The sequence below is a fragment of the Prionailurus viverrinus genome, chromosome F2 (assembly GCF_022837055.1).
Source record: "Prionailurus viverrinus isolate Anna chromosome F2, UM_Priviv_1.0, whole genome shotgun sequence".
In the NCBI taxonomy this organism is placed as follows: domain Eukaryota; kingdom Metazoa; phylum Chordata; class Mammalia; order Carnivora; family Felidae; genus Prionailurus; species Prionailurus viverrinus.
Genome location: NC_062578.1, coordinates 62766459 through 62779419, shown reverse-complemented (window position 1 = coordinate 62779419; position 12961 = coordinate 62766459). Strand labels below are relative to the sequence as shown.

The 12961-nt window shown below is 42.7% G+C and overlaps 1 protein-coding gene across 9 annotated transcripts in view; it reads left to right on the top strand.

The window, feature by feature from the left end:
- The window catches only part of SAMD12 (sterile alpha motif domain containing 12), a 384154-nt gene that overhangs the window by 210375 nt on the left and 160818 nt on the right, over positions 1-12961 (top strand). For all 9 annotated transcript variants that reach the window (XM_047842709.1, XM_047842704.1, XM_047842705.1 and 6 more), the window contains one exon: positions 11252-11392. In XM_047842709.1, coding sequence (XP_047698665.1) covers positions 11252-11392 — 141 coding nt within the window. The remainder of the gene's footprint in view (positions 1-11251; positions 11393-12961) is intronic.

Below are 12961 nucleotides of genomic sequence, written 5' to 3'. Positions count from 1 at the left end.
TGGCTATTTAATCAGGACAACATGAGAAGAGAGGGTCTCATAGCATACCCAGAAACTGAAGCCTAACAAGGTATATCTTCACAGTGAAACAACCAGGCAGCTAGTAACTGTTTAATTCAGCCCTGACTTTCAACTCCAACTCAAGACCGTTTCTTTCTACCAGAGCTTTCCTAATAGATCTTATGGTCCTCGTGGTCATTGCTATGGTTTTATCACATAATTGCTTTAAAGCTGTTTAGTGCTTGCTGATCTTACATCACAGGTAATTTTTCATCTCCTCAAAGGCAGGAGTACTGTTTCCATGTCTTTTGCTGAATATATCTGGAGCTGGGACAATACTCGTTGCTTTTTCTACTAAAAAAAATACCTGATACTAATAAAGTTAAACATTTAAAAGTTTAAGGTAAAACAAATCCCTACATGTCAAAAAGAGAAAGTCAAGTAGCTTTAAAAATTTTTTTAACATTACTTTGGCTGTGAGTCACTAGTTCAAATTAATCCACATGGAGATGCCAGTATGCCCCGTGCCCGTCTTTGGCATATGAACACTATACGTGTTTGGCTATTGTGGCCGTGAGCAGATTATCACAGGCTGGGAGGACACTTGTCAATAGAAATCTCAGGTGCTTCTTGGCAATTAATTTTAAAAGATGTCTAACGCACAGTGGGTTGCTCACCTTGTGCACTCAATTAACAGAGAATCCCAAAACAATGCATACAAATGCTAATAAATAAAAGCAAGCATACCAAGAGGTTGGGTCTACCTATCAAAACCAGAAAAGACCTTGAAGGTTGTTTACGACATCATAAATCTTCAGCTATAGTCTCCGTTATGTTGGTACCAGATTTCTTTCCTTCAAAAATCTGCTCTGAGGTACAAGGGAAGTAATTACTGAGTCTTCCCAGGGACTGAAACAGAATCCCCAAACAAAGTGTTTTAGAGTTTTCTTGAATTAATTTTTGAAGGGGATTTGGTAACTCTTCGTACTACCAACAACATAAAAGGATTTAACCTTTAATTTACTGTTTGGAAGATGTACATTCCTCCAAAAAAAAAAAAAATAGTGCAAGGCCACATTTTCAATCTGAAAAGCACTGTAATATAATTTCTTTCTGAGTTTATATTTCAGATGGGAAGTAACATTATCCCAGTTTCTTCCCATTAACATCATAAGTACGTGAATATATTCAACCAAAAAACTAGTTTGTCTAAAACAGTCTGTTTATCCCAGACTGGTTTAAAAAACAAAACAAAAAAATGTACAGTTCCCATCAGTATTGTAAATTACTTACAGTACTACAATGGAAATAAATGTCCATCAATCCTTCTCTTAAGCACAGAGAAGAGGCCTTCAATTAATGGCTAATCATTCTTAATGTAACCAAGTGAGTGACCAGGCCTGGCAGTGGGCTGTGCTCTCAGGTAGAAGTGAGAAGAGATTTATTGGTCTTGGAAGGTTTTGCACATGTTCTTGCCAGCATATGAGGCAATAGTTTGGCTGACCTCAGAGTCCTTGTTAGCTCTGGTATTGGTGATTCGCAGTCACCTTTAGGAAATCAAGCACTGGGGTGGGGGCTACTTAAGAAGATGGATTTGCAAGGCACATCCAGGTTATAAAAACTGGAGGGGCCAGTTCAGGCTAGTCTTCAACTACCTTTGGACTCAGTAGCTGTTAAGTTAGAATAGGCTGTAGAGAATGGAATCTCAAAACTTGGAGTCTGTTCCTAAAGTCTGATGAAACTCTGAAGGTGAGGTTGCCTGAATTACTTTCCATTGCGAGTGGGAGGGATGTGGGGGAGGGAAGGTTAAAAGTCAGATGTTGCAAGTGGCAACTTGTGAGCTGAATACGACCCATATACATGAATTGTTTGGCTCTCGTAGTATGGGAAAATAATGGGCAAATATTAAATTGGGAGGATTCATAAAACTTCTAGATTTTCAGTTGTTGTCAATTTAAAAATAGTAGAAGAAGCAACACTTAGCCTGTATTCTAGCAGAGCAAAAATGGGTTGGAATTGCTCATTTTAGAAAATTAAAAAACCGGTGTCCAATAGGCTATGGTCCACCTAATCCCTGTTGTCCCTTAGAGTCGTTCTCTTCACACATTTGACAACATTTGAGTTTGTGACCTCCGGTCACAAATTGGATAAGGAGTTTGCTGGTGCATCAAATAGAAGTATGCAGTCAGATTTAAGGTGTATTCCAAACAATTTGTGAGGAATAAAGATACCACAAGTTGCCAGTGATTAACTTTTGAAAGCCAGTTATTGTAGAATAAGTTCATATCATCCCTACTGGCCTACACCATCATGGGCTTTCTTGAAATGGAAATAAGAGGGACCGAGTAGGGACTCAACCATGCATTACACATGAGCTTTTATCTGTAAGTCAAGATTCCTTTGGGTGCAGATGGTATAAATGAGCTCAACTTGCTAACCTCTCCCACCCCAATATTGACTTACATATATGAGAAACCCAGGGGTATCTGACTTCAGGCAAGGCTGTATTCAGGAAATCTCATATTGTTATCTTCCTTTCTCATTCTTTTTTTGTTTTTCTCTCAGCTCTGCTCCCTCCGTTGGCTTAATTCTCTGGCAATTTCTCTCTGTATGTTGGCAAAGGTAGCCACCAACAGCAAGTCTAGGCTTATGTTGTCCCTTGGGACATGATCTAAGCAAGAAAGAGACTTCTCTCTTAGAAACCATGGCAATTCTAGTGAATTTTAGCAATTCTGATGAATTCTAGTGCACATTACTAGAACCAATATTACTTTCACCAATATTTATTTAGTGCCGACTTTGAGTTTGGCTCTAGCGAGGTGCTTGGAGACATCCATGAAGCCCTGATCTTCTGGATCTTACATTATGGGAGGAGGTGGAAGGGAATCAGAAGATGAAAAATAAACAGAATAAGCAGGAACATTATATAGTACTGTAGATGTGGAAAGTACTACCGGGATTTTTTTTTTTTTAAAGGCCCATGGGGTGAGAAGGACCAGTTCCCAAAAGTCAAAAGAGATTCTTTTACCAGAAATTGGCAGGGGTACAATGTAGGCAAAAATGAGGTATTTATATTAGTCCTATAAGTGGGAATGTTTTACAACTATGAACATCATCCCTTAAGTGCTGCTTTGGGGTGGACAGAGAAAGAAAAAGCCTGACTCATCTATAGGGTAGACATCATGAAATGGCATATAAGACCCCTCATGATGTGTTCCTTGCCTCAAACTTCACATGCAACAATATCAAGTTTCTTGGAGTTCCCTAAATGCACCTTTTGGTTCTCAGATCCCTGTCTTCGTCTATGCTGTTCCCTGTGTCTTGAATGCCCTTCTCCCTCCTACTCATCTCCTTGGCTTTTGTGGGGGTTTTGGTTGTTGTTCAAGGACCCCAGCTAAGTTAGGTGCCCTTCCAGTAGGTTCTTAAAGAGCTTGTGTTTGTCCCTCCATGGGGAAATCATTGTCTTTTCCTCAGCCTACCTCCTAGTGACATAATATGTTCAGCTCTTGGTACAGATGTAGATAGTCTGTATGGTGGAGAGGATGAATCTGTTTAAAGGCTACTCTCAAAGACCACTCATCCCCCTGTGATACTCCACCAAGTGAAGGCCATCACATCCTTGAGTATCATGAAGTTATACCAGTGTTTGCACTCTCTGGCTTTAAGGCATCAGAGATGATGACCTTTTTCTGCTCCTTAGTCTCTTGCCTGCCCTACTGGTGCTCTCTACACAAGAACTGGCAGAAATGGGTTTGGGGGACACATAAGGTCTGTTTGAAGAATTCTTGGGTGGCAGGTTAGAAGGTGGTTAAGAGCATGGCCTTTATGTATATTAGTATCTCATATCTGCAGCTTAGTAGGTATGTGACCTCCAGCTGGGTATAGTTGCTCTTAATCAGGTCTAGACAATAGTAGTATCTTCAGAGAACTGTTGAAAGTGAGGTAATCCATGTAAAACTCCCAGGACAGTGTTTAAAACTCCTAACAACTGTTCAGTAAATGTTTACTCTCATGATCATTGCTATGAAGAGGAGGAAGCATTCTCAGCCAGCCAAAGAACTATAGGACCCTTATTGCATGAGCTTAGTGTTCATGTTTGCAAAGGACATATATATGTCATTTGATCCTCAGACACTATGAAATAGTGTCATTTTCATCCCCATTACAGACGTGAGAAAACTAAGACCCAAATATGCTTGCTTAGGCATTTATACCTTTTAGCTCCCAGTTCCATGCTGTTGCCATTACAGCTCTCTCCGTCTTTCTTTGTTCCAGATATCCCAACTTTGTAATGACGGTGAGATGGAGATTCAAGGGTCCAGGCTGTGGGATGCTGGCTCTGTGTCCAGCACCCATCACTGGTTGCTCTTGACCAGCCAGGAGTGGGGTAGGGTTAGGGACATCTACCTGATGCTTGATAGGGGACTTTACCTGAGAGCAAGTTTGGAGCTAACGCAGGGCACAAGTGACCCTTTCTCTGGGGAGCTGTAAGTGACCTCTATTTCTAGCAGAAAGGAGGCCCTGTAGGACAGCCTCTTCTCTGAGAAAATGGGCAGTCCCTAACCACTTACAGTGGCACTGAGACTTCCCAGTAGGGTAGGGCCTGAAGCCACATCCTTTGTGCTCCTGGCAGTTTACCCAGAAATTTCTGGCATATAATCGTCCATCTTGAATAGGTGTGACAGGGCTTCCGTTACAGTTCTCTGAGCAGAAGGTAGGAGACACCTGAACTAGAGACCAAAGACCAGATTGGGCCTGAAGGTCGGAGACGCGTATCCAGACCTGCCTTCCCCCCTTTTCCTGTGTGGCTTTCGTCAGTTCCCCCTCTGAGCCTCAATTCTCTATGTGGAACACGATAAATTTCGTGCCATCTTCCAAAGTCTCAAATATTCCTTCCTGCTTATGGTAGAGTGAATGATGGCCACCCAGAGGTAGGAAGTCCTGATCCCTGGAACTGGTAAATGCTTACCTTATAAAGAAATAGTCCCCAAACATGTGGTCTTCACATGAAGAGATATTCCAGGATTATTTTAGTGGACCCTAAATCAAATCACAAGCATGCTTACTAGATAGAAGCAGAGTGAAAGGACACACACGGAGAAGAAGAACGTAATGTGAAGATACAGACAGATTAGAGTGACATGGCCACCAGCAAAGGGATGCTGGAAGCCAGCAAAAGCTGGAAGTTTCAAGAACCAATTGTCCCTTTCAGCTTCCAAGGGGAGTGTAACCCTGCTGACACTTTGATTTCAGCCCAGGGAAATGGATGCTGGACTTCTGGCTTCCAGAGCTACGTGGAATACATTTCTGCTATGTTAAATTCTCCCGTTTGCAGTCTGTTACAGTGACTATAGGAAACAAGTACACTGCTCTCTGTGTCCATGACCTGTCATCCATTCTTGCTGCCTATCTGCCCATCGAGGCTTACAGTCCCACTTGGTGCCTGTTGAAAAGAAGCACAAGACACTTGTCTTTTCTTTAAACCCGCAGGAAAGCAAAGTACTCATTTAGCGTCAAGTTCCCTATTCCTTTTTACTTGGCATCTGCGGTCACCACCAACACAATACAGCCTCCACCCTCTGCTATTTTCAGTTTCACATCGTCCTGGGAGTCAGTTTCCAGCCAAGTCTCTTCATCAGAAAAGATAGTAATTTAATGACCTTGAGATCATCAGTATGTGAGTAAAGAAGAGAACATTCATTTAGTAAAACTAGATGTATTCATTCAATAAATATTTCTTGAGCGTCGCATGCAGCCATAGGGAGTAAGTGACAGTAGGGAAGCTGACAGCGAAGATACTGACTCTTATGGAGCTGGCATTGTGGTGGACCACACTTGATAAAGCTTTCACGTATATGCTCAAGCTTACATTGCAGCAAAGTACTAATTTTCCAGGCCCGTTAGCAGGCCATCAGATCCATGTTTCTGCTGGGTGAACTTTCTCATCGAATATTCCCTGGCTTGAGCTTCTGCAGAGGGTCCTAGGTAGCATTTTTAGCACTGAAACCATTGCTGGGGGTCGAGCAGTACAGAACTTGGGTCATGATGGGTTTCTCGTGTTTCTCTAAATTCCACTGGGATGTGCTCATGCTCACCTTGCCCCAGTCAGCTCAGAGCTTTGGGATCGGAGAAGAATGTTGAAGGATTGAAAGCACTACAGGGAAGAAGGAAGAGTATTCTAATCATCCTCCTTTGTTTCATTCTGTTCTTTTCATCACTTCTCTATATCCCAGATGACTTCAAGAGAAGAAAATAGCACTGACACTACCATGATTTCTTTTGCCTCTAACACACCTCTCTCCAAGTAGTGACTCAACTTCCTGTGCTGAAATGGTGCCCCCTCCCATCTCACACTGAAAACCTGCATCATCTTTGAGGTTTGCCTTTTGCTCACACCCCACTTCTAGGTGTCACAGTTCAGAATTCTACTACTTATGACTTCTTCCCCTCCACCCTCGTCCAAGGCACCAGCACCTCATGGTTTGACTACCATGGCAGTGTGCTCACTCTTCCCACTGTTCCTTACCTCCCCCCCTCCACACCCCCAGTCCATTCTCCACATCGTGACCAGAGGGATTCAGTACATGAGATCCCACCCACGTCATCCCTTGCTCAAAATTTCCCATATTCAGAATAAAATCCAAAGTCCTCGCCAAGACCTAGGAGACCCTGTGTGATCTGACACCTGCCTTCTTTCAGGCCTCATTTCTTATTTTTCTCTCATCTACTCTGCCCTAGTGACGCTAGCCTTCCTGCCATTCCTCTGATGGCTTTGACACTTCTGGATGCTCCAGTGTCACCTCTTGAGGGAGGTCTTGCCTCACCACCCAAACTACAAAGTGCCATCCTTCCAGTAGGAGTCCCTGCATGTCAGTTCATTTGTAAATTGTCCGCCTCTCACACTAAATGGTAAGCTCCATGAAGACAGAAGATACCGCTCCTCTCCACAGCCTAAGTACCCAGAATAGTGTCAGGCATACAGTGGTGCTCAATAAATGCTTAATAAAGGAAAGAAGTAAAAGGTCAGCATATGATCAGTGTGAAGGGCTTTAAGTCTTTTCCTACTCTAAGAACCTAGCAGCCTGCATTAACGAAATACCATTTATAACCGGTTTGGAGTATCAGGACATTTAGTTGGTGTTCCTCTTTTGATACTGAATTGATTTTTCTCGATTCCTCCCCCGTCTAGACAACTGACTGCAGAGCAAGGTGCCCAACACACTCTCGGGAGAAAAGGCGGGGAATGTAAAAGCCATAACAGCACGCCTCTGTCGGAACATTCTCTGTCTGCAATAGTGGTATCCCTTTTCATCCCTGGGGTTGCTGGACTTCTTAAAAAATCTTTGCTTTATCCAATGGTCTTGGTCTGACTAACACTTACTCCCAAAGTCCTAGGTTAAATATTCTTTTTTTTTTAATTTTTTTTAACGTTTATTTATTTTTGAGACAGAGACAGACAGAGCGTGAGCATGGGATGGGCAGAGAGAGAGGGAGACACAGAATCTGAAGCAGGCTCCAGGCTCTGAGCTGTCAGCACAGAGCTCGACGCGGGGCTCGAACTCATGGACTGCGAGATCATGACCTGAGCCGAAGTTGGATGCCTAACCGACCAAGCCACCCAGGCACCCCTAAATATTCTTTACTCAAAGACAGCTTCCTGGACCAAGTTAGGTCACCCAGTTCTGTGATCTCCTATTTGTTCTTTCTTAGGACTTCTCACATACGTGTAAACATTTATCATTTACTGCCTGTCTTGCCATTCTGAAGGCACCAAGATTGACCCTGTCTGTCCTGTTCATTATACTCAAAGTGAATAACAAAGTGACAGGGACATAGTGGGTGCTCAGTAAGTGTTGAATTAACAATTGGATATTAATGCTAAGCAACACAAAGTGACAATATACGCTGCAAAAATAAAATGTGGTTGTTGATTGACGACTTAACACTTTCCTGACACCAGCATCAGAAGGAGATCCACTTTTATTTGGGTACTATTTTGTGGTCACTATTTTGTAGTCAACAGTAGGTGGTGGGACAGGCAGTTAATGGGACTTTTCCTGCTGAAAATGATCTAATTATTGGGCAGATTTTTCAGAACCATGGACCTTCCATCCAAGAAAGACAGTGAGTCAGATTTTGTTCATAACATCCTCAGCGTGCAGATCATGATCTGTTTTAGAAGTCGTTTTATCAGGAAATTCTTCTATACAATTCCCCATAATCTCCCTTCTTGTGATCTAAGCCTTTTGGTTTCCTCCCAAAGAAGAGAAAGCACAACCAAAGGTATAGTAGGAGGAATTCGGAAAAGCTCTTGTGTTTTTTTTTTTCAACTTCTCAATTTTCCTTCCTACAAGATGGAAATAATAACATCTATTTTCTCAGGATTTGGATAAAACCGTTTGAACAGCTGAGTATTTAACATGTGACGTGTTGATAGGCACTATTGTTTGTACCACAAAGTCTTCAGTGCACAGATTTTTATAGCTATTGGAATTTTGTAACTTGCGTTTTCAGAGCTGAGGCTGTTAACCCACCCGAGTAGTAGATAACATTCTGATAGGGCTTTTAGCTACACTTTGACCAGTCAGGTACATTACTGGAAAGGCTGAGGCTACAGGTCCTCAGGGGGCCACCAAAGAGAGAAGCTGAGCCATGCACAACAGAACAAAATCCTCACTCTGACTTACTGCACTGTGCTCTAGTGACAGACCAGCCGACTTACCGTGTCCGAACCCCCGTGTGTGTTACCATTGCCTCAGCGGAGCTGGCTCCTGAATGTCACAGCTTGTGAAGCCACAGCTCAGTTAATTGCTGAAAGGAACAGAAATAAGGATGGGTGATCTACGTGAGATGTTGAGAGGGATTCAGATCATCTGAACTTCAGGGATTTTTTTTCTTATATAGTATTTGTAAGTTGAGAACAGCTATAGAGAGTTGGAGGTCTTATTTGGAAGCGGGTTATCCACATAAAGGCTGCCAAATCCCATTCTGTAGTTTTCTAATGGAACTTCAGGACCAAGGTCTGACAGTGAGGAGAGCATTTGATGGCAGGGCTGTCCTGGAACCCTGGGACTTGGGCTCACCACCCCCTTAGTTCTCTACCTTTTAGTATGTCACTGCCCAGAAATTAGGAAAGGGAATCTGAATCCATTGGTTGATTTCTTAAAAATATGTTAAATTTCAGTCAAACGACCAGTTGTTGCTCTAACAAATGACCACGAACTTTGTGGTATAAAGCCACACAAGTTTACTGTGTTCCAGTTTTAGAGCTCAGAAGTCCAAAATGAGTCTTACGGAAAAATCACAGTTTTGGTAGAGATGCTTCCTCATGGTGAATATGAGAGAGAATCCATGTCCTTGTCTCTTACATCTTCTAGAAGCATGAATTCCTTGACTTGCGGCCACCTCACTCTGACTTCTGCTTTCATTGTCACAACTCTGTCTATGACGCTCCTGTCTCGTTCACTTATAAATACCTGTGTCATTAGATAGGACTCACCTACTAATGCCAGATAATCTCCCATCTTGAGACCCTTACCATAATCACACCTACAAAGTCCCTTTTGTCACATAAGGTAACAAATTCACAGGTCCCAGAGGTGAAGACATGGACATCTTGGGAGGGGAGGGCGTTATTCTATCACAGGAGACAACCAGAACTACTTGAGTCTGTGTATGCTCTTCGTTTCCTTTCTCATGGCCACCACGATCTGCCTGGTGTTACCAAGCCTCAGCTATGGCTACCTCGGATTCCTTTCCCCTTGCCTCTCCTTCCTCTTCCACACGTCGATTTTACTGAAGCTTCAGAACACCACAGCTCACTGCACTCATTTTCTTGCCAGGCACTGGTCCAAAGCCACGTCTGTCTTGGTGTAGTTCTTATCAGTGCCGCTCATCAAATATTTCTCTCCGTTTCCTGGCACATGCCAGAAGCCATGTGTGAACCTGTGTGGGTGGGAAAGTTCATGGGATTAGTTCCAGCCTATGATCTGTAAATGACCTCTAGGCTGAGCCTTTTGTTGATGCTATGAGACCTTTTAATATCTTCTCTTTTCCCTTTGCTACAATAATCAAGGTTCAAGGTGGATGGACTTGCATTTGATGTGCACACTAAACAGGAAGTAAACCGTATTGCAGCCACTGATATTTGGGGATCATTTGTTACTGTAACATGTTACCTAACATCCCACCTGATGCATTTAGCAAGGGCTAAAGGGAGGTAAAAAGAGCAAACGAAATAGATTGTTCCTACCTGGTTCTTTCCATTTGCCTGTCTCTCTTGTCCCAGGCCACATACACTTCCCTATTTCTCTGATGAAAATGTCCATGAACCCCACCTTGTGGCTGTGGGGTTTCTATTCTGAGGAGGTAGAGAACTTATTTTCTGAAGTGCATATGATAATACACTCAAAGATAGACCATTGACCACAAGTAGTTGACTCGACCCCAGTTGAAATGAGAAAGGTGTGCAGGTACGACGATGGAGTGCTTGGGAAGTGGAAGACCAGGCAGACCTCCTGGGGAAAGAGGGGTTGGAAGGAAACCAGGCCTGGCTGCCCAGGACCCCGGGTGTCTGCACACTGCAGGCTCTTCCACCCGGGGGCTCCTGGTTTTGCAATCTTTAGATGCCCTCACTCACCCTGCTTCCCTCACCCATCAGGCTGCTGCAGCCCTTGCCTTGGGCCAGAGATTGGGATTAAGCTTTAGCTCCCACCAGCTGGAGATGGATCTCTAACCCAGCACGAGGGCTGCAATGCCTGCAGGTGACTGCCTGCAGATTAAAACTGGAACTTTAAATGCATGTTTCACAGAAACATTATTGTAACCTGGGTGAAACATTGGTGGAGTTTCTCTATAACCACACATACAACATCCAGGTCTTCCGCTGGGCTCCTGTGGGCCAGCCTCAGGCAGGACCCATCACCTGACGAAGTGCGTTGTTTCTATGGAAACCTGCAATCTGTATCCAAAATACCCAGGTTAAAATTTTGCGATTTTATTTAACTCAGTGTGTTTTCAGTTGAGGATTGCCAAAATTAGATGAAAATTGGGGTTCTTTTTTTTTTTAATTTGTGTGTTTTCTTTATCTGGATTATCAATTCTTGTCAGTAAGAATAATCGAGGACCCTCTCTTCTAAATTATCTGTTTAGAAGGAAACTACTATTATGGCAGGGTTAGCCAAAACGAAGATGGAAATCCTTTCTGGCCATTGTTCATTTGCTTTTTCTTTTATTTCTTGAAACCCTGCAGGGCGAGCCCTGCTGAGACTCACTGACAAAAAGCTTGAGCGAATGGGGATTGCCCAGGAAAACCTCCGGCAGCACATCTTACAACAGGTGCTCCAGCTGAAGGTGCGAGAAGAAGTCAGAAACCTACAGTTACTCACACAAGGTACCCCGCTGCTGCCTCGTGGGTGGATATAAGGGGAAGATGGGAAGAAAGAAACCATTCCCATCATGACAAAGGGGAGCCAGAGAGAAACTATTGTTTTTTTGCAGAATTGCTTTTATTTAAAAAAAAAAGGGGGGGGGGATATAGATATAAAGGCCACTTCCCTCCTTTTCATAGGGAAACTTCTCTTTTTCATAGGTCACTGGGGGAAGGATGCACAAACAAATAATGAATGAGCAAATGGAAATATCTCGTGACCTAGTTTCAAGGACATTACATATAGCTGTATAGGATGTGCCCTGCACAACCTAGAGATACAGATACAGTTGCACCCCCTAGAGTTGTACAGTGCAGCCCAAGCTCTCTTAGTCTGACTACCAGTTCTGAGGGGGCCTTGGAATTTGCGTGATTCCATAGTTCATACGATCACAATACAAGTGGGATTTTTGTTATGTTTCATGTTACTTTGCTTTTCACTAACTAATGGGAGGAAAACATTTTAAAGGTATGTGTCTGTGTATATATACACGCATGAACACATACACTCTTTAGAGATTTTTGAGAATGCTATTTGGCATCCTGAAAATAGAATCACGTAAAAAAATTTTAATGTTTATTTATTTTTGAGAGAGAGAGTGAGAGAGACAGAGCATGAGCAGGGGAGGGGCAGAGAGAGAGGGAGACACAGAATCCAAAGCAAGCTCCAGGCTCTAAGCTGTCAGCCTGGAGCCCAACGTGGGGCTCGAACTCACGAACTATAAGATCACGACGTGAGCCGAAGTCAGACACTTAACTGACTAAGCCACCCAGGCGCCCCAGTAGAATCACTTTTTAAAAATAGACTGTAGAGAATTTAAGCCTGGGATATTATGACCATGCAATTCTAAATAAGGATCATTAATAAATTCAATATATTGGGAACACTGGAGAGGACTCAAGTGACAGAATAAAGCTAGAATTTGAGGAAAAGTTTTAAGTTAATGCTGTATGTAGCTTGCGTGTCTACATAAGATTTGGTTGCTATCAACGTCCACTGGCTATAACCCTTTATTTATTTTAATGTCCATTATACATCGTTGTGAAAGGATGATAAAATATGTGTTTTTGAGAGCCTGGGGAATTTTTCAATCTGTAGAATATTGTAATTGCATGCATACTGATATTGGAGAAATCTGGGTCAGCCAACTTTCGTGTTATTGCATTTAGATTATAACCCAGTAATAGACCATTTGCCTAGAGAAAGCGATGTACTGCCTGAAGATGACCGCTCTTCAAGGATGAATACAGACTTTGAGTGATACGAAAACAGTGTGTTTGTTTGATATGCATTATTCGCATTTGTCTCCAGAGGTATCCAGTGGTAAATTTATAGGTACAAGTACACTGAGTGATTTAAATCTGAATCTGACATCCTGATATACTTTTTGGTTTCTTTGAAGAAGTAAATAGAGATTCAAAGATTTATTACAAGAAAGTCCATCCCCAGTGCTATTTATAAAACTGAAAAATTATGAACAGCCTAGAGCTTCAGCAATATGGAAAGAAACAAGTAAGTCTGCTGAAACTCAT